Below are 22,928 nucleotides of genomic sequence, written 5' to 3'. Positions count from 1 at the left end.
GTTTTTCAAACAATCGTCTTCGATACTTTATTTCTAATGTTTTGTCATCATCACTCCCGCTTCCGTGTCATGTGTTTCGATAAAAGCGAGTAAGGCGAGACAGACGGAACGAGACTAATGCGAGAGAGAGACAGAAGCAGAGCAACTGCTAGATAGAGAACGACAGTCTCAAGTCTACGTCAACGTTTATCTACTTCCGTTTAATAAGGTGCACACGGTATGTTATTAATTTCCTTATTGACTGAATGTTTTGTTGAACTTATTGTAATGTTGTCGTTTCAATGTCCTTTATAGTTTTCACGGTGTTCAAGTGTTTCACAATAAACGTTGTGACATCAGTAAGAAGCGTCATCCTTGACCGGGGTATGTACAGACACATTATTTGTTAGTTTTTTGTTGTTGTTTTGACTTCAAGATCGCGCTGCGATTATGGCTGCCTTTTCAGCAGGTCCTGTATTTTGTTTTTCTACTTCTTCTTTTCCTTCACTCTTTTTCTTTCATCACTTTGATGCTGTGAAATGTAAATTTCTCCACTGCAAGACTAATAAAGGCTAGTCCAATTCAATCCAATATGTAAAACACACTGGATTGTAAAGCGCATGGTCAACTTTAGAAAACATTTGAAGGCTTTTAGGCGCTTTATAGTTTGGGAAATATGGTAATTTAGGAGTGACATGTGATCCGAATGTGGACCAGCAGCATAGCAGGCATATGAAAATAAACGATTTTTGATGAGAGCATGTTGAATTACCTCGGTTCATCACAGAGTCCTTTCCCTGTTGCAATCAGTGACTTATTTTAACACACACATTTACCCCCACTACATTTTATGTTCTGCTCTTTGTTTTTTATGTTGGGATGGTTTAGCGGCGTACTCCACAGGGAACGAGTGCGACACGAATGCACCAAGTGCCCACTCACATCCTCCAATGTGCCTTTCTGAGTGTGTTTACTGGAAGAGGCATCAGACTCAAATATTGACCACCCTCAACTTCCTTAGCTTAATTCAATCAATTTCTCTTCATCTGGCGGGCTCATGGGAGAGACAGACAAAAAAAACAACAAAAACAACAATTCTAAAAGCAGACAGAATGTTGCCAAAGGCCGGAGAGGCGAGCGCCGCGGATGTAAGTAAGCGAAGCCTGACGAGGAAGAGAGAGACGGACAGTGGGAGAGGTTAATGAGGCAATCATGAGAAATAGAGAATTGAGTGATTAAGCCAGTGCCGAAGAGGAGGCTGAAAATTAGAGAGGAGGAGAGCAGGAGGAGCGCTTGTCCTTTTACACTTGAGTTAATACTGGAGTGGATGAGACTCGTGCTTACAAGGATTGATGTTGGGGCCCAGCCATCACTGAGCACAATCGATGAGAATCAAGACCAAATCCGGCCAGATTCTCCTGATATACCAAGTACTGCTCCAAATCATAACAAGTTGCTCAAGACAATGCATATCAAGATGCCTGCACCACAATACAATCTTCCATATTGCATCACTACTAATATAATTGTAAATGTACTATTTATACCAGGGGTGCTCAATACGTAGATTGCGATCTACCAGTTGATCTTCAAGGTACTATTGGTAGATCGCATGACAAGGTACAACATTGTCATGAACTGACACTAAACAAATAATGTTGAGTTTAAATATAATGTGTCTGTGTAAGCTCTCTTTAAATATAATGGGAAGAACATTTTGACTATGTCATTTCAAAAGTAGCTCACATGCTGTGAAGGTGTGAGCGCTCCTGATTTATACTAACACCAATGAAGCCTAACATGCATGGTTTTGGAATGCCTACAGAGTTCCCAGTTAACTTGGGGAGAACACTCAAGATCCAAACTCGGAACTCTTGGAACCATGAAGCACACATGCTAACTAGGTCAAGGCGCTGGGCCCGTGTCTGTACGTAATGGTATATATCGATTATATTTTCTTCCATTTTGGATCCTGGCGAGGAATCCCACTTCAATTTGGGGTCTCACAAAGTTTGAGAAATAGACATTGTTCAGGTGTGACCTCATTGTAGCAGATGAGGACCTATTTTACGAAAACCAGAACGCCGGGACACAGAACGCCTTGTGTCTCTAAGTCAATTATTCATGAAAATGAAGCATTGCCCAGAAGTACTTCAAGCACAGTACATACCTCGCAAGGTCAGGAAAGGTGGAAAACAGCATTTGCAGGAAATCCTGTCAAACAATGATCAATAGAAAAGGGAGGCATTAGGGAGAGTGTGAAAGACCTTTGTGAGGTGTTTGATGCCAAACTGTTTAGATAAGATCATTACTTAGCGAGAAGGCAACGATAGCCAGGTGGAATGTATCACATGTATATACACACATATACAGAAACACACACGCAGGCATTCACACAGGTGTGGTAGCTCAGACACCAGTTGGATAAATACACGGCGCTAAGCCAATGTGTGGTCATCAATTTGGGGAGGGAAAAACTATTGTAACACAGTGGCAGTCAAGCTTAGAACGCATCAGCATCCAATTAATTTATGGAAATAACATAGTGCCTGGGAGGCCGGGTCACATTAAACGGTTCAAATCGGAGCCGAGATTTGATTAACAAGCGCGGAGGAAGCTGCGAGCCACCATGAAGATTCCCAATTAACGCCATCGAGTGGAAATTAGGTCCTTAAACCGGAGGCTCACCTGAGATAAAATGAGTTGCCCGTGGTATTTCTTCACAAATAATTTGAAGAAGTGAATAAATTGTTGCTCTCCCACTTGACTCGCTAAGAACATGAGGAGGAAGTAGCCCTGCGAGAGATGGGACAAGTAAATAAAACATAATTATCGGTCAATTTCGCACTGGAAATATTCAAGGATCGTCATCTAATGGTTATGCTAGCAGTGGTCGGGCTTATTTGTTTACTCAAATGCAGATATAAGAGAAGTGCATTAACTCATTCACGGCCAGACGATGTATAATAATAACAATAATACATTTCATTTGAAGTGCCTTCCAAAGCTCTCAAGGACACTTTAAAGTCACAGACATGCATAGGTACTATAATAAATAAAATACAATCACAAATAGAATACAATAAATAAAATACAGTGATAAATAAAAACAAGGGAAAGAGCGACACAGAAAATGTGATTTTAAATAGGTGGGTTTTGAGATGGGACTTGAAGGTAGGAAGAGAATCGATGTTACCAATTTTGGGAGGAAGTGAGTTCCACAGTATGGGGACAGAGCAGCTGAAAGCCCTGTCCCCCAGTGTGCTGAGACGGGCATACAGAGGTGGAGGGAGGAAGAGGATCAGAGGGAACGAGAGGGAATAGAAATTTGAAGAAGGTCAGATAGGTAAAGGGGGGCAAGGTTATGGATAGCTTTAAATGTATAAAGAAGAATTTTTAAGTTGATTCTATATTTGACCGGGAGCCAGTGGAGCTCTTGGAGGACGCGGTTGATGTGGTGAAAGGATGAGGTTCTGGTGATTATCCGGGCTGAAGAATTCTGGACAAGTTGAAGTTTGTGGAGAAGTTGTGTCTGGGGGACACCAAGGAGAAGTGAATTGCATGAGTCAATCCGGGAGGTGACAAGACGATGAACGAGGATAGCAGTGGTGGTGAGGGGTGAGAGACTGGCGAAAGATGAGATGTGCTAAAATGTGTCCACCCCAGTGCCAAGGTTTTTGTCATTGTCACTCAAATTACAGGACCCACAGAATATTGAGTTTTAGGACAACATAAACATTCAATGCAGCTTAAGAAACCTTAGACGCTCTTCTTTCATCAGAAAAAAATAGTTAATTCATAAATTATATGGGTTTGGATTTATATGACCTTGAAGTTAGGGTGGCTGTGCAAAATACAATTCAATACATACATATTGGTTTATATAGCGCTTTAATAAGAGCTGAAGCAGTAAGAAAGCGCTAAGATGGACAAAAGGCAAATGCTTCCCCCTCGTGGAAGGGAAAAACCTTGCCAGACCAGAGGACTGATCAGCCCTTTATCGTCACCCAAACAAGAAAAAACATAACCCGAACAAATTCTGGACCAAATACTGTATTTTCCAACGTATAAGGCGGACCAAAGTATAAGGTGCACCGGAGTATAAGGCGCACCCCCAATTAATGGTGTCCTTTCAAACTTTTTTCCACATATAAGGCGCAAGGGACTATAAGGCGCACCCTCAATGAATGAATGAATGAAGTTTCCCAAATATAATACATAAATATAGAGGCTACAGTAGAGGATGGGGTTACACACGACTTCTACAGGGGGAAATGGAGTCGGTAGCTGCTGAGAAAAGTTGTGAGACCTGTTGTGGCTCAATATTACCGTATTTTCCGGTGTGCGGTGAACCGGAGTATAAGGAGCATCCCTAATGAATGGTGTATTTTCAAACTTTTTCCATATACAAGGCGCACCGGACAATAAGGCACACCTTCAATGAATGAAAAGGGTTTTCCAAATTTTATTTATAAATACATAAAATATTTCCAAATATAAGGTACACTACATTATAAGGCACTGCAGTAGAGGCTGTGGTGACGCACCACTTCTTCTACAGGGGGAAATGGAGTCGGTGGCTGCTGACAGTCGTTGCAAGACCTGTTGTGGCTCAATATCACATCACATATAAGGTTCACCTGCGTATAAGGCGCAGGGTCATCTTTTGAAAACAGAAAGGCTCTGGGGTGCACCTTATACACCGGAAAATACGGTCGAGTGTTTACTTGTTATACTTATGCTTCTAAAGTCTGGTGAGAAAAATCCACTTTTTTAACTCTTACTTGAAATGGAAGGATTCCTTGAGATGAATCACTTTCCACAGATACTAAGAGAGGAATCAAACCCCGAAACAACTAAACCCACTGAACCACTGTGCTAGGCAAACATTCCTCCACCCATCTGCCAGTAAGATGCCAGTATCACACCAAGGTGTGATACAAAAACATTAAGATGGATTTTCTGCAATTTTTACTGGCACACTTTAGTTGGACAAGTTTTCCAATCATTGTGCTTTATTTTCCAGTGATCTCACCTTGAGGTAGTGGACTTGTAAGAAGGCCTTTTCTGGGTTGCGGGCATGTTTGACTGAGGAGGAGCCCGACTCACTGACTTGGCCCGTTTTGTCCATGTTAGGTCTGCAGAAGGAAAATCAGAGCAGACAAAATCTTCACAATGAGTGCGGCGACGACAGACAACAACATGAGCGGGTTGGGAACGCGTTCCAGAAATGTGTGTGGTCGTAGGTGGGGAATCACACCGTTTCTACAGCATTAAAAATACAACGTCAGCAGCATTAAATTCAACGACTCAGCTCGTCTTTTCAGTGGTTAACACCTTGCTGCCGTGTGTTGCCCGGGGCGCCGAGCATTTTCATAAAAGCACCTCATACAGTGTGTATATGACCTCATCGCAAAACGCCGCTTACATTTTATTGCCCGTGATTCACCAGGGGAACAAATAACACAAGGCATGCTCTCCCCGTGAGCCAATAGAGGAGAACCCAATGCCGGACTTCCCTATTCCACAGATACAAATCATTCCTTGAACACCTCGGTAAAAAGTATAAACAAACACCTACTAACCAGATAAATCCCAGACAAACAGGTGAGTGACGTGGGACGCTGTGCAATGATAGTTCCAGTTAGCCTGTATTGATCGGGCTGAGCAGATTAACTGAGTGTGCCAATAGGAAGGCCTTGAAGGATGGCCCTGCTGACAAATCGATGCGGCAGGCGCCTGGCCCACCAATCAATACCCCCTCCCATCAGCAGCTACCACTTTTCCACCTCATGACAGGGATGTCAAATAAACACACAGTCAGACACGGAAGTCCAGAAACCACGTGCCTAAGGTGGCATGGTTGGCTAAATTGAGTCAAATGGTTTTAAATTTTGCAAAAATAAACCTGTATGACTTCATATATTTTATAGTTGTTTTCATAGTCGCTTTAAATGACTTTGTGACATAAAAAAACAGCTGTTGAAAAATTGACAACAAGCAAATGTCAACAAAGTGATTGCTTCCCATCTTGGCAGCCAGTGTGTTGGTATTTCATCCCTGATTGGAAGTCATTCTGTCTTAAAAACAGAAACCACAGTGACACAACTTAAATCCGTAAAAACAAAAACATATTAAAAAAAACAAACATGAAGTTAATCTTTAATTTTCATTCAACAACCAGTTCAGACAGAACATCAGTTGAGATTTTATCACATGCTCATCAGTACAACGGAGTGAAATACGCCTCCTACTAAACTCATTCGCTGCCATTCACGAATTTATTTGGGAATTGAAAAGTGTGACATTGAGCGTCATTCCTGAATTTGTTCGAGTTTTTGTTTTTCTTGCTGGGGGTGCCGATAAAGCGATGTTCAGACCTCTGGCAATGTTTTTTTTTTCCCTTCCACGAGCGGGCAGCATTTGGCTTTTGTCCATGTTAGCGCTTTGTTCCAGCTTCAGCTTTTATTAAACCACTATCTAAATCAATATGTATGTATTGTCTTGTATTTTGTACAGCTGCCCCCATTTCAAGCTCAGATAACTCCAGACCTATATGACTTAGGAGTTAATTCTTTTTTTGCGAAATAAAGAAGTGAGTCTGAGGTTTCTTACGTTGCATTGAATGTGTATGTAGTCCTAAAACTCAACATTCTGTGGGTCTTGAAATTTGAGTGAAAATGACAAAAACCCTGGCACTGGAGGAGACACATTTCTGCACATTGCACTGCACATTGAGTTAAAAACTAAACAATTACATAACTCCAAAGATCAGTGGAAATGTGCACTTTACAAATATGGTCAAATTCATTGTGACACAGCTGATACATTTGAACAATTTTCCCATGATTAACAAAAATCGGACAAAAATCCACAAATTGGTGTTATTCTTTTGACTTTCTATCTAGAATCTGCATCCCTTCCAAGCGATAAAATTTTTGCGTGTGACTAAAAAAACTGTTTTGACAAACAAAACAAAACACCGTTCAAATTTCACCGTGACAGACAAAATTAACATTTGCATTGCACCCACTGTATCCTTTAATTGTTTTACTTTTGCATCCAATTGCATGCACATGAAAAGAAACGTTAAGTCACCAGAAGTCAATTTGGTGTAAAGTCAGGCGGAGGAGGACACGTGGGAGAAACGGAGAATGGGCGATAGATAGGAATGTTTAGTTTGCTTGGTGGTAGACTGAGAAAGGAAGTCATCAACTTCCTGGAATTTCAACATTTCACTGGACAACTATTGCGAGGGACTTTCATCATGCGTCTGGGGGCGTTTGACTCCATGGATGCGTTTGAGTCTGTCACATAAATGACACCCGGGTGACCTGATTTAAGTTTCAAAAATAAATAAATAAATGGGAAAAAAGTCATGTCATGGCACTAATACATAAAATGGCTTTGAAAGAATTGGTATGATATTTGAATCACTTCTCATAGGATTAACTTGTTGTCTGTCCACTCTGCTGTGTCTGCTGCTGCCGATAAGATGAAACAGACACTATTTTTATTTATTTATATTTTTTTTGGCGGGCAGCAGGATATGCACTATCCACGGAAAATCTTACCAACAAATGTGAGTGGAATTTATGTGGAAAGTGACTGTCAGGCAGGTGATTAAAGAAGCAAAGAGGAACTAAGAATTGGACAAATACAATAACAGAAGCTGGATTTCTGAAAGATATGCCTGGCAGGAGAAAATAAACATTTATCCATCACTGGCATATTCCACAAAAGGATCTCCACCCTTGCCACTGTCCAAACGTGACATGTACGAACGTGTAAATCCCTGTCGCTCTTTTGTCAGAGATGATTAAGTGTGACATTAGGAGGAACCACAGCTCGCCGCCTCGGAGAATCGTACAATAGGCCAGTGTATTTCAAAATAAATTCTTCTCTTATCTGCCTCGTAGTTCGCAATGTACGAGAGGGCGGATGTGTGGTGTTGATTCTTTTGAGCGCAGAGCTATGCACGCACCTCGCTGGGTGTGTCTTGAGATTGAGCGACCAAGGGAAAGCGTGGGAGGAAATAAGGAGCTATTACTGACAGAACTTAATGTCAAAGGGACACGCGCACAGGCGCATGCACACGTATACACACACAGAAGAGGGTTTTATAGCACCGCCAGCCATATCCTGACAAATTACACGAGGTTGACTGTGGAAACCGGATAAGGTAGAGCAGCGCTCCCAACAGCCTAGTAAATCAGCAGGGAGAATAGTGTTTGGCCTGGGCAACCCTAAATATAACTCATCTGAAAAGCCGCTGATAAACAGTCGCCACCGGCAGCCCGTCACTGGACGAGCGGACATCGATTGTGACCCACAGAACTTGGACAGCGTAAGGTGACATTTAGCCTTTGTAAGCATCGAACTGCTCGTGGATCTCACCGCGCTTTTCCCATTCTCGGCCCCTGGCGCCGTTTTGTTCAACCTTTCCTTCACGCATTGTGTATTTGTGTCCTGTTGCCACGCAGTCGTGATGTGGACACGGTGAATGGGGAAGACGGTACGAGAGGCGGAATCAATGGTTGTCTTTCTCCAACCTTCTTGTGACTCTTGTATTCCATTCATGCCTTAGGCCTGGGAAATGGCGTGAACCCTTTTGTCAGACAATCATCCGTGACGTATACACGGTAAGAAAAGGGTGGGTATGCATGAGTGAATTTCTGATGATTTTTTTTTGTTTAGGAGTGTTGTTTATTCAAGCCTGTCAACTGCGGAGAAACCTAATCCTGATCCCACTGATCGCCCGTGTGTCTGTCTGGCGCATAGGGGAGTACCACGATGAAGACGGTCAGATAGACATGACTCTAAATTTAACCCTTCGCTCATTCGGTTGCAAAGCAAAACTCTGTACAAGGCTTACCGAGGGGGGATTTCGTTGTGAACATTTTGCAATGTGTGTCTGAAGTTGTTTTTTATTCACTAATGTGAGACACCACACGGTCATGATCACCCATTCAAGCTAAGACTGTTGAAATAAAAATATATCAAGGAAAACAAAGCACCGTTTGTTTGAGGTCCAGGCCATAAAGAGCAAAAGGTGTTGTGGAAATAAAATTACACCATTACCTACTGTATATCCATCGCAACTGATCTTTGGTCAGGCACTCAACGCAATGGCGTAAGATCTCCTGTTAAAAGCGGTTCAGTCAAAGCTATCTTTTCTAACGTTATCGGGTCAAGAAGACAACAAAAGGGAGCGATGAAGCAAGCAGCTTGTGAAAGAGAAATTTGCACACAGTGGCAAACCTGCATCGACTCGTACATTTTTACACATAACCATCTTTGAGTGAGGACAACAGAAAACTGAATGATCTGCACCTTTTCATCATGGCCCATAGATTAAGCTGCTACCCCGGGAATTGGTCCCAAAATGTTCTCAAGCAGTAGCAAAGGAGTGGTAAATGGTTGCTAGTCTTTGCAATGATGTCCCAAATAACTGCTAATATGTGCACTTTGTTTAGATCCATGTTAAGTCTCACGATTTGGTCGGGAGACTCCCGATTTTGACGACAATACTCACAATACTCACTTTGTAAAACAACCATTGACACAATACAGACAGTTCATTTGTAAGGTGAAACAAAAGACAATGTAACAAACAAAATACATTTTTATACTAATTAAATGTGCAAAATAAACAATGAAAGCATTTATGTCTTTTAATAATAATAATAATAATAATAATAATAATAATCCATTTCATTTATAAGCGCCTTTCAAAACTCTCAAAGTCACTTTACAGTCACAGGATCAGTTTTTCTGTGGGTGAGCAGCGGCAGCCACATGCGCCAGCGTTCACTTAACCCGGAAGTATCTCAAATAGATAGAAAGCTAGCTAGCTCGCTAGCCAATCAATGGCCAACAGATACTGTACCTAGCTAGATAGCCAGCCAGCTAGATAGTGAATAGATAGCTAGCCAGACAGATAGCTAATAGATAGCAAATAGATAAGTGTTTTTTTTCTGTGGGTGAGAAGCAGCCGCCACATGTGCCAGACTTCACTCAACCCAGATTAACCCAAATAGATAGAAAGCTAGCAAGCTAGCTAAGAGCTATCTAATAGATATCCATCTAGATAGATAGCTAAAAGATAGCTAGCTAGACAGCCAGATAGCCAGCCAGACAGCTAATAGACAGCAAATAGAGAGCTAGCTAGGTTTATTTGCTTCTAATTTACACTTTTGTATCACTCACATTATTTTAACACGCACCACAGAGTTGTGAGTACGAAAATCTCCCGATTTATGATTTCTGAAACTTAACATGTTTGTCTTTATAGTTTTTCCCAAATATTCGTGCATTGTCTTAAAACGAAATGTCGCTAATGACCAAGGCTCAGAAAGCACCCTGATTGTCTCCAATGTTCAGCCAAAAAGTTGACAAATCCAAAATTCACATCCTCACAAGCATTCACCGCTCCAAGAGATAACAAATCATTAACCACACTTCGGGAGGTCTTTGGTTAATGATACGGTTACGTTCCTCCAGCGGAATCGTTAACCCAAATTTGTATGCGACTCGGAACACTATTCTATTAGTGTAAAACCACCTTTGGCATAGGTGTCAAAGTCAAGGCCCCGGGGGCCAAATTTGGCCCACCACATCATTTTATTCGGCCCATGAAGGGAACTCAAACTTCCATGATGCTTGCTCAAGTCCGATCCAAAATGTCATATTGTCGCATGTAAACCACAATAACAGTCATTATTCTTGACTTTGAATTTGCAAACTAATTGTTCATTAATTTAATTTAAACAGCTTCAGCGCACCTGTACGTGTGTGCACTTGCAAACATTTGTGCTCTCGCGTTAAGAGTTCTCAGCGTTTCTATAGGACATGACAACACACTTCACCTGGATAACTGATTGCACTTTGCAGCCCCCCTGCCACACCTGCAGTCCTGGAATGCTTTTACCATAGTCACATACCGGGACGTCTACATACAAAGGCCGAGTTCACTCAAGAAGGCACACGACGGTTGTGTAGATCGTCACGGTTTTCTTATTTCAGTCTGACCTCAACTTTTTGCAAGTAATGAAGCGATTCAAAGATACATGCAGTACATAATAGGAAGGGTGTCAAGTTAGAATTTGATCAAGAACCAAAGTCAAAATGCAGTGCGCTATTTTATTTGACGGCCACCAATATATACAATGCAATACATACAGTACTACATATTGGTCTATATAGCGCTTTGACAACAGCTGAAGCTGGAACAAAGCGCTAACATGGAAAAAAGGGAAATGCTGCTCCCTTGTGGAAAACACAAAACATCGCTAGAGCCCATAACCAGCGCTTTATCGGCACGCAAGCATGAAAAAAAAAAACAAAACCCAAACAAATTCGGGACTGGTGTTCTACGTCATGTTCTCAATTCTCGAATAAATTTGTGAATGGCAGTGAATGAGTTAAAATGTGAAACTGTCGTGTTCATCCACCAACAGTTCGTTATAGTTCATGTCAAAGATGGAGAAGTTCCAAAGCATGAGTGACATACCTGAGAATTTGAAGTTCCTCCTTCGAATTTTGCAATTCGTCAGACAGTCTTCTCCACCTTAGCAAAGCCTTCAAGTTGGACTGTTCCGTCGATTCCAGCAGAGAAAGCTGCATGGAGAAACGTGCGCTTGTCAAGTAATATACAGGACTAAGTACACATGGAGTATAAGGGGAAGCCAGGTGAGATTCACCGCCACTTAATGTTTTGATTTTAACATTGAATCAAGCTTACAACTCTAATACTTTATAGCGGTATTTTTCAGCACTATCAGGCGCACCAGATTATAAAATGCACCTTCAATGAATGACATATTTATGGCCAAAAACTAAACACCATCATTTTCCTTTTTAGATGTCAAACATGAAAATAGAAATTGCAGAATGGTATAATGAATGGTATTTTCTCCATTTTTATGAGCTCAAAAATATTTCACGGTTTTATCAGAGTTTATCACAATACAATAATACCATATTTTCTGGCGTATAAGGTGTATTTTCAAACTTTTTTCCATATAAAAGGTGCATCAGACTATAAGGACCACCTTAAATGAATGAAAAACATTTTCCAAATATAATAGCTGTATATAAACAAGTATAAAAAATCCAAATATAAGGCACACCAGATTAGAAGGCACGACTCCATTTCCTCTACAGGGGGAAATGGAGTGGTGGCTGGTGACAGTAGTTGCGAGACTTGTTGTGGCTCAATATTACACCACATATACAGTAAGGCGTTCCGGCGGATAAGGCGCATGGTCATCTTTTCAAGAAAATGAGGGCTTTTGGGTGTGCCTTATACACCGGAAAATACGGTAAATATAATTTTCTGAGATTACTGATCTTCCTTCTTTAAAACATTTATGATCCTTTCATGGAATATTTTGGCCTATGAAAATAAATGTGTGGTTTTTTGAGACACTAAATACAAAAACTAGAATAAAAATCACAATTTTAAATTTCTTGTCATTTTGTCAAAAACTGAAAATTAGGGCGAAATGGAGAAAAAAAATTCCACCTGTAAATTCCAAGTAATTTTAAGAGATTACCGAAATGAAACGGGTTTTATACAGTATATCCATCCAAGCATGCACCATGCACTACTTCTTCTTCGGGTGGAAATGGAGTCGGTGGCTGCTGACAGCAGTTGCGAGACCAGTTGTGGCTCCATATTACTTCATATATAAGGCACACAGGATTATTAGGCTTTTGGTTTTTTAGTTTTTTGCATGTTATAAATGTTATATTTTGCATGTTATAAATAAATAAAAAACAAATAAAACAAAACAAATCAAGCGTGACGTGACTCAGAAAAACTATAAACGAGATGGCAAATGTCTGGATCCAGCCGCACCACACAAATGCAGACTTTTACCCCGCCTTGACCCCAGCTTTTGAATCCATGTGGGAATACACTGAATATATTGTCTTCACCTGCTGATGTTTTGATCATGTGACTGTGAGCCTATTTGAACACAGACAAAGAATTGTTTGCACGAGAACACGGAGGATAATGGAAACCTTCTGCTTGTAATTTCACCACCTGTCTTTGGAGCCAAGCATCGTCCCGGAGAAAAATCCATGACGTATAACTACGGAGCTATACGGAAAAAATATGATGTTATTTCTCATTCTCCTCTAGACAGCCCCGATATCGCGATTTTAACCGCGCTATCACGCACTTTTCCTGTAACGCTGGGATAATGAAGTTACACGAAATAGCTGCCGTAAAATACAAGGAAGAATGCGGCATACTTGCTGTGCTCGGGCCCAGATGATGTCCTCCAGGAAGGTGGCAAAACCCTCACTGATCCATTCCTCCGTCCAGTCTTTGGCCCCGATCAGCAGGCCGAACCAGGAGTGGGCAATCTCATGGCACAGCCTGGACCCGCACAAGGACAGGCTATTTTCCCTCGGAAATGAGCTGCCAACATGCAGCACACTCTGAGACAGGAAAATGATGTGGGGGCTGGAGGGAAACAAAGGACAGACAGTAGTAAGGGAAAGAGAGTCGGAAATTTGACATGAAACAAAGCGAAGAGTGACTGCAAGGAAAGACCCATGTGACATCATTCGGATTTTGTAGCGTCACTGCAGGACGAGTTTATTGTTGGACATCACATTTTCATGTCAATCTGCAAAATCTATTCAGCCGTGAAATTGTATTTTGTTCGCCAACCATGAATGTGATAAATATAGTACACCCGTTGAGCAAAACGAGATGTGCATATGGCGAACCATTAGTATGCTTTTGAAGACGTTTCCGACATAATTGTATTTAAACTCACAAACCCCTCTCACCACTGATACATTTCCGACTTTTTGCATTGATTTTTCTACGTAATACTAACAACACAAAAAGCTCAAGAACGAAGCAAGCGAGCAAGCAGAAAAAATAATCAAAATTAGACATTTTGACCAGATTTTACACACTGAACTCGTTTGCTGCCATTCCCGAATCAATTCGGAAATTGAAAAGTATTACGTGGAGCGCCATTCCCGAATTTGTTCGGGTTTTGGTTTTTCTTGCGAGGGGGGGGTGCCGATAAAGCGCTGATCAGACCTCTGGTAATGTTTCTCCCTTCCATGAGGGGGCAGAATATGCTTTTTTCCATGTTAGCGCTTTGTTACAGCTTCAGCTGTTGCTAAAGCGCTTTAGAAATCAATATGTATTGCAGTCTCTGAAACACATGACAACGAGTTAGTGGACACCAGGGCAGACGACTCTGAAAAGTTGCCTGCCCGGCCAGAAAGTTGCCGGCACAATTTTTCACAACTTGAAACACAATAAGACGACTAATCACAAAAAAAAAAAAAAACATTATTGCGAAATATAAAGGATTTTTTTAAATTAAGGAAGTACAGACGACAAATGCTCCCTTGCTTAATTTATGGTAAATATCCCTTGCTCAAGATTTTGCTCCACTGTCGTTTGTCATTATGGTGCACAATTGTCCGCTAAAAGCCACGTGGACTCCTCTTTCTAAGCGCCTTTCAAAACTCTCAAGTACACTTTACAGTCACGGTGTAATGTATGTTTACGTTCTGTAGCGTCATAAATTTTGTTAGCTTCTTTTGAAGCTTTCTTCTGGGGCTGAGGTTCTGTCAATCTACTTTGGAAAATGATATTCAAATGCACGACCTTATAACGCTCGGAAAAGTCCGAAGCAAGAAGCAGGCTTCTGATTGGCTGCCGTGCTGTGTATGCAAATTGCCAAACGAATGTTTGTTTGGTTGTTTATCGTGACTGTATAGTGTGTACTTGAGAGTTTTGAAAGGCGCTTAGAAAGAGGAGTTCACGTGGCTTGTAGCGGTTTGCTTGTAGCGGTTTGCTTGTAGCGTTTGCTTTATAGAATAAAGCTAATGTTTGATTTGAAAAAAAAAAACAGTTTTTTTTTTTTTCTTGAAGAAGTTGTCAGCCACCTGGGCCGCGACGTTTTGAAAGTTGTACGCCTGACGTAAAAGTTGTATGCCTCCGGGCGGACATTATTTCAAACACTGTGTATTGTATTTTGTACAGCTGCCCTCATTTCCAGCTCAGATACCTCCAGAACCATATAACTTGGGAATTAACTATTTTTTTTTCTGATGAAAGAAGAGAGTCTAAGGTTTCTTACGCTGCATTGAATGTTTATGTAGTCCTAAAACTAAATATTCTGTGGGTCCTGGAATTCAAAGTGAAAAAAACGACAAAAACCGTGGCACTGGAATGGACACAATTTTGCACATCGTCTGGCAGTGAACGAGTTAATGTTCCAGAAAGTTAAGACAACATCAGATTCAACAAAACAATTTTGTCTTAAGCGGCCGTGCTAAAGAATACAGCCGAATCCGTTACAATGTCCCCCAGGAGAGCAATCACCAACCACCAACGGGTGAAATCAATTAAATTAAATTTGGAGTTTTAAGAGGATTTTATTTGACACATGACTTCAAGGCAATGCTGTAAATTTCATATCGAAAACATTCCCTGACTCTTTTAAGCTTTTTCAGACCCAAAGGAAAATACTCGACCGGGTAAAGCTTATATTTAGAAAATGATCTGTAATTACTGCACATCCACATGTGATTTAAAAGTTGGCGGGGATTGTCACGATTTCATTTAACGGGCGGCTATCAAACATGTGGTTTCACTTATGATATGGTTGGAAACGAAGCGCCTCAGATGTTCAAGTATAGAAACCGGATGAGCCGCCTCTGCTTACGTTTATCGTGATAACATTCGGTATGCGCGTAGCATTTCAAAATGATACATTTGCTTACATTGATCTTTTCTTTGTAAAACATATTTGTTATCATGTATCCAATTGCCTCATTGACCAAGAACAAAACTGAAACATTGTGAATGTGATGGCGAAACAAAGAAAAGAAGGAAAGAAATAAGGAGCTGTTTAGGCATTAAATTCAATGGTCATTTTTAGCAAATGTGAGCTCACCAAGATGTCTTTCAACATTTCACAGTCTATCTGTTCTGAATGGCTTTTTGTAAAAAAATATTATAAATTGGCACTGTGGATTGACTGCACATTTAGTTGAGAATCAGCACCTTCCTATCTGAAGCCATGATCAGCAGTTGGAAAAGGGAGGAGTATCATCTCCAGAATTGGGAGAAAGCGGTCCAAGTATTTCGGGATCTTGTTGACAAGTGAAGGAAGGACGGGGCGGGAGATCGACACAAAGATCGTTGCAGATTTTACAGTGAGGCTGACTGTATGCAGCTCATTCATGGAATGAATCAGACTTCCAGAACATTCCAGAATGAGAGCGATAAAACGGCAAAAGCCAAGGTCACGGCCAAAGACATTTCCTCACTTGTGTCTTACGTAAGGATCTACGAGTACTCTGGGGACTGTGGAGGCAAAGGGGTGGGGCGGGAGGCCTGGAATGAGTGAATGGAGCAGGATGAGAGGTCTGTGTAACAACACCGGTTTGTTGGGGTGGGGTCTTTTAATGCTTAAAAAGTCCCAACCTCTGTTCTTGGCCTGACATGGGTTGGACCATTTGTATTTGTGTACTTTTAAGTACTTCTCAATGTAGAATGACAAACCTATTTAAGATACGTACTTCCATGTCACGCAAAAAGGAAAAAATTTGAAATGGATTAGCATTGAGCATGTTTTTAAATTTTTTGAAGGACTGACTACAAATGCGCATAATCCCAATCCTGCAAGAGTTGTAATATGGTGGCATAATGTACGAATATGTATTTATTTATTTCACAATATGCCTCGTGTCACAGTGTCATTATCAACTATTATACCAGTGATGGACCATCAAGGCCTGCAAAGCCTTCTCTGCTGGCCTAAAAATATCTGAATCACCGACAGATGTTAATTATATTTTGTTCATGAATCCTTATTAAATAATTTCAAATTGTCTTTCAGCTTCCTTTCATTGCTTTTCCCCTGTTGCGCTGCTTCCAGGCGTTTGTTTGCGCATTCAAGCATTTAACCAATCACATTTCAGCCATCGTTTGTTACCAGGGTCAGAAATCCACCAGGACGCCTTCACAATGAGTTCTGAGGTCCCTGTCACATAAAAATCAATGGCGAAGAAACTGTTGCTTTAACCAATCAGAGTTCGAGTTGGCAACCCAAGGCCTGCTTGCAGGCGCTGGAAACGTCACAAACTATGATTGGCGAGTCACGTGATTGGCGAGTCACAAGTCAATAATAGTATCACTCGGCACTGGCGATGAGTGCATACTGCCCAGAGGTAGCACACTTTATCTGTAGTGAGCTGCATAAGCAAATATATTGTGTTGATTTAATTGCGGTTTTGTCAACCCACAATGTCTGAAGCAGTAGAAGAAATCGATTTGTTTGCAGATTTATTGTTAAAACCATTTTCAAGACGGATTTTTCAAGAAAAGTTGGACATCATTAAGAAAGGTCAGATGAGCAAAAATCAAACATAGCAAATATGATTCCAATTTCATGAGGGTATTATTGATGCTTCATCATCCTTCGCCAATCATCTTCTTTGGTGTGAAAGAGCGCTTCCGACCCGGTGTGAAAGTGAGATTTCTGACCCCATATGATGAATTCACACGTTGATGGTAAAAACTCAAACAGTTTAATGACAGTATTTCTTTCTTCAGTTATTTCATGGCTAACTGTACTGTGTAGTACAGTACAGGATGTGTAATAAATTACCTCATTTTTTTTACAGTGGCAGCTGCAGATTGATTCAGATGCAGCACTACTGAAGGCCTTAGAGTGAAATGCACCGCCCGCCACTGTATTATACTGAGCACTATGAGCAGCTGTCATTGAGGTTATATTACAAATATAATACAGCACGAGATAGAAGAGTGATTATATTTTGTTTGCGCAACAAAGTTAGCCTGAAATCAAATGCAACAAAGTAAAAAGCATAACTAAAGCGAGGCCAAATTGTGTCGGCTTGACAATCAATTTAAGAGCGTTATAAGCTGATGTTCCAAAAGAGCCGTCTGTCTATCTGTTCTGTCTCCGAGGAGAGTTAATCAGATAGAAAGCAGCTTCTGTTGTTTAGCGACATGTCAACATCATACAAAAGGGTATACATCTCAAATGTAATCCCACGTTTCGTCTGATTACTCTGACAAAAAACGCTCACTGGAGCGGCAGCCGCTAACATTAGCCTTATGACTGTCTTTGGAGCCTAATCTTACTCCTCCCCTCCGATTGGATAAGCGTGCCTTTGTTGTCCGTTCCAGCGGCGCACATGTGCGTGAGCGAGCGTGAAAACACAAAGACAGCCTTTCAGCGACGGCGTTTGCACACACTCCTCGGAGGGAGGCGGATTCCATCACCACGGTGACAAACGGTGACATCCCACCGCGGCCGGGGACACCAAACAACAGCATCTTTCACGTTCGTTGATACGGTGACTGACAATAGTTGACATTGGGGACCCGTCAAGGCTCCCCGCATGGCTGGAATTTTATATGTAGCGAAGCATCGTTCATGTGCTAGTACATGTTCTTTCACAATAGATTGAAGTAAATAATAATTGGGGGTTCTATCTTTCAAAAAACTGTGGCTCTGCTCCTCGCGGTTTCAATTGAAGCTACTCATGGTCATCGATTAGACAGAAAATGGAAAGACAGATTTTTATTCTTCCCCGCTTTTGAGTGTTTGTTTTTCTTTCCCTGTCAGTTTTTCTTTCTATGCCGAGGACTCAAGAGCCGCAGCTGAAAACAAGTTTTCGGATTACGAGTAGCATACTTCTCTCCAGTAAAGTTTGCAGCAGAATGGAAGGAAATGATTAAATCACATGGCCCAACTCGTTGAGGAGTCTCATGAGATTTTTCCCTCTTTGGAAAATGTTGCAAATAATTCAAACAAAATAATTTAAATATACTTATAGTTATCAATGACATCCCTGATCAGATCTGTGAATTAAGACATTGATTCTATGGGTAAATTACCATATTTTCTGGTGTATAAGGCACACGCCCAGTGAGTGGTGCATTTTGAAACTTTATAACTATAAGGTACAAATTGAATGAATGAATTTTCCAAATATCATAATGTAATGTACCACCTAAACAGTCGCTAAACTATAGGCCTGGGTGACGCACCACTTCTTGTACAAGGGGAAATGGAGTTGGTGACTGCTGACAGTAGTTGCGAGTCCTGTTTTGACTCAATATTACTTCACATATAAGGAGCACCTGCATATAAGGTGCAGGGTTAACTTTCGAAGAAAATCAAGGCTTTTGGGTGCGCCTTATACACCGGAAAATATGGTCGTACATTGCAGTCAATAACAACTTTGGATAAAAAGCCCCGATTCAGTAATCCGATGGAATCGATCAAATTGGTGGAAAGTTTACAAACAAACTATTTTACAAACTCGCGTTGAAATACAAAGCACCAAAATGGGTCTTAGGTCATAACATGAAATAGTGATTAAAGCCTACATATGAACTTTCATGTGACAACGACATAACTGTGACTTGCCCTAGGTGAGACGGCCCTGAGCGCCAGGTGTGTGCCAGGGCAAGTCTTCAATTTAGTAGGACACAGATTGCCATAGCGCTACGTTCCTCCATCTCTCCATCCATTATTCATCCCTCCATCCATCATCCCTGGCTGTAGGCCATTTATTCCCCAGCGGGACACTGCCATGCATAATGCAAGAGGAGCCCTATCATAGTTCTGTAATTGACATCCTCAGCTCGACTCATAGCGGGGACACGACAAAAACACACCTGAGAGAGAAAAGAAAGAGGAAAAAGAGAAACACAAAAAGAAAGGGGACAGAGAGATGATGATGATGGTGAGCCATTCTTGATATGTTTACTGTACGAGTAAACAAGTGGATGAAAAATGAAGTGGGGAGGTAAGATAACATAGTCCAAGATAGCTTGAAATATAGGGAGCGATTTAGGGAACAACAGTAGGAAAACAAAGAGATGCTCTGAAAGAAGCATTAATATCTTGACAGAGATCTAAGAAGCATGACAGAAAGATGAAATGAGGGAGTGCTATGATGGTCTAAACGTGAATGATTGTCGAATCTGCCTGAAAGGACATCCGACGCCTCCGGACATGTTGTGTCCATAATTTGTAAAATAACTTCAAATGACTTCTACTGAGCGTATTTTACAAAGATTCCACTGCACATAGCTATATTTTACATTTTAAGACTCGCGCTGAATATTCAGGAAGTCTTGTTTTCGAGTTGATGACGATGCCTGACGTGACGTCACGTCTGGAACGCCCCTCACCGAGAAAGCGACACACAATGCATTTTGGGTACTTTGTTTGGTCTGAAAACTTCGTGTTGATCCGTGTTGATGGCGAAATTAGAAGGAAAACACATAAATAACGCGATGGTGAATCATTGTGTGTTGCACCAAGTCAGTAGACTTTGATTCGAGTTGACACAAATTCCCAGCAGAAGAAATCAGCCCATTTCCAACGGAGCTTGGGCGCCATATTGTGCATTTCCTGGGACGCTACATTGGAGTCCCGATGGCTATAATTGATACGCAAGTACTTCTTTAATCGATTGCAAACATTTATGCTTTCCACTTCAGAACTATTTGAATCATATTCATAACTGGATGAGTAACAAGAAAGCATCTTCTCCGAATCTGACATTGTTATGATTCTAGAGCAAGGCGAAGACGCCCTGGCATGACGTCACAAACAAGGGGGCGGAACTTTCTGAAACTCGCCATTCACTCGCCACTCACTTTAACTCATATTTATTGGTGTTTTGCATTTGACTAAAAATATCAGCCTGCATGTTTTGGGTATTTTAGACCAAGGTGTGGTTGCCAGTGCTACCTTTAGCCTCAAGTTAGTGAAGGTAACTTGACAGAGGTTTTGGCAAGTTATGAGGTTTGGGGTTTGACTCGAAGCGGTACAAAAATGTGTGCAAAAAATATATTTCAAAACTGTTACAGAAAGATTCATTGGTACATATAAAGGTTTTGTCCCAATAATGGCTTTACCAGTGGCAGGGTATGGCCCCGGCGAGGATACAAACCTTTCCATGGTAGGGAAGGAACTAATGCAATGGACGAAAGCCTCATGAAAGATGACATTCGCACAAAGTATGCCTGTTGTCTATTTTTTTTTTAATCAACGAAAAGGTCGCCCATTCCGAATGTCAGCCGATGGGACTAAACTTGGTCTCCCCTTCCTTCTTGGACACAATAAGTGGGTTATTTCAGACACTGGGCTCTGTTTGACCAATCTCCTATCACCGTTTATTTTTATTTTTTTTAAACTCTGACTCTCAAAGTCTGGAATTCCAGGCTGGCTGCAGATCAGCTCTGTGCTTCCCAGACAGGGTACCCCCCCCCCCCTTCACTTCCTCCACCGACCCCCACAGGGCCAGGCCAAATGCCAGTCCATGTAGGGCCTGATCACATGAGCGCATGGGCCAAGCCAGGGCCCCCGGAGAGATGCCCGAATCACATAGATTGCATCGCATTGGAGCCTGGAAATAAACAACAGCTATCACGGATGAAGCGTAGCTAAAGGGATCATCTTCTACTGCATTTTTGTAAACAAAAAAAAAAAAAAAAAAAAAAAAAAAAAAAAGGGCTTCATATTGAACTTAGTGCTAAAGTTCCTCTGCTGTTTTTGCTTGCTGTCAAGTGCTTAACATCAAAAGCACAATCATGCATGTGAAAGGTAACTCGAAGCAGGTCAGCTTAGTATCACATGGATGGATGGCATCCACATGGCTCATAAACTGATGAGGCCGAGCACGCCGTGTGTTGGCTCTCCAAAGAAAAGAACAAGACCCGACATGCACAACCCTTCACACACAGACACACACTTGAGTAAAGCCACTTCTAATCCATATCAGCTGGCCAGTGATCGTCACACTCTCTTCACAGCAAAAACAATCCTGTGCCATTCATTTCCGGTGTCGTTGAAAATCTGATGTCACGCCAAAGGAATGTCAGAGAGTTTATGTACGTGAGTGTGTCTGTGAGAGCGAGCGTATGCGTGCCGGCAGCGATGCCACGGCATCGATTTCAAACATTACGAACACTCAGACTGGCGAGCTGACCGTCTGCTCCCATTCTGACGCCCGCCGTCGTTTCTGTCCGCCGAGTCACGTAGAAACTGCGACAGGACAACACATCTGTTAAACGACTGCCTGTCCTAAATGACTGCTTGTCACTCGCGGCACGCTCCATTATCAGAGGATATTTATGAGTCGGTGTTGGGGGCCATACTTTTAGGTTTGTTCATGTCACCGATTTAACTAAATCGGTGTGCTTATGTGCTATCACGCTCTTTTGCATGAAATCCATTGGATTGAAATTAGTTTTCAGTGAACAAATTTCCTATCGGGATCAATGAGGCGGCAATTGACAATACACAATGTCGTCGTCATTCGGCAATGGTTGCATAGGCGATACGCCGAGCAGGGGTAGGATTAGCCAAACATATCCGACATTATCTCAGTGGAAATCTAAAGCGTACCAATGACATGAGTCTCTGTCCGGGCTGATCAATAACAATACGGCTCAAGTGACACACATCAATAATAGCAACAATAATCCTTATCATAGTAGTAGGAGTAGAAGTACAAGAACAGAATGTACACAGCAAAGCCAGCTGTGTTTACCCTTATAAGCAACGAGTTGTGCCTCGACTGGGATCACCACCTTATCGTGGTGAGGCACTTTGCGCGTCTCCGTGACCCCGAGAGCTATGTCGGCTGGAGTCTTGTACTCCTGGCAGGGTCACCCAAGCCGAACAGGTCGGAGGGTAGAGGCCAGACAAAGAGTGATCCCAAATCCGCACCCAGGGGTAGGCGTAGGCGGAGTCCAACAGATCGGACCACCGGCAGCCCCTTGCAACCGCACTCACCTGAAGGTCGTCTCGAGTCTTCACTCTTGCCACTGGAATACAGTGAGTGCGGCCAAGTATGTGGGGGAAGGAATTGCGCGCCCCGTCCCTCACACTAAATCCACTAGT

At 41.8% G+C, this 22,928-nt stretch overlaps 1 protein-coding gene and 1 long non-coding RNA gene across 4 annotated transcripts in view; one reads left to right on the top strand and one right to left on the bottom strand.

The window, feature by feature from the left end:
• The window catches only part of aopep (aminopeptidase O (putative)), a 107,195-nt gene that overhangs the window by 52,681 nt on the left and 31,586 nt on the right, over window positions 1-22,928 (bottom strand). For all 3 annotated transcript variants that reach the window (XM_088993830.1, XM_088993831.1, XM_088993832.1), the window contains 5 exons: window positions 13,243-13,456; window positions 11,492-11,598; window positions 5,015-5,117; window positions 2,668-2,775; window positions 2,150-2,193 (listed from right to left, as the gene is read on the bottom strand). In XM_088993830.1, coding sequence (XP_088849956.1) covers window positions 2,150-2,193; window positions 2,668-2,775; window positions 5,015-5,117; window positions 11,492-11,598; window positions 13,243-13,456 — 576 coding nt within the window. The remainder of the gene's footprint in view (window positions 1-2,149; window positions 2,194-2,667; window positions 2,776-5,014; window positions 5,118-11,491; window positions 11,599-13,242; window positions 13,457-22,928) is intronic.
• LOC148898875 (uncharacterized) lies at window positions 8,022-9,615 on the top strand. The gene is made up of 3 exons (XR_016114843.1): window positions 8,022-8,347; window positions 8,463-8,621; window positions 8,677-9,615. It is a non-coding gene; the product is annotated as an uncharacterized LOC148898875 (long non-coding RNA).

The sequence above is a fragment of the Hippocampus bargibanti genome, linkage group LG04 (genome assembly GCF_051943395.1).
Source record: "Hippocampus bargibanti isolate YZ-2025 linkage group LG04, ASM5194339v1, whole genome shotgun sequence".
Taxonomy (NCBI): Eukaryota; Metazoa; Chordata; class Actinopteri; order Syngnathiformes; family Syngnathidae; genus Hippocampus; species Hippocampus bargibanti.
Note: the sequence above shows the minus strand (reverse complement) of the source record. Positions and strands in the feature narration are given on the sequence as shown.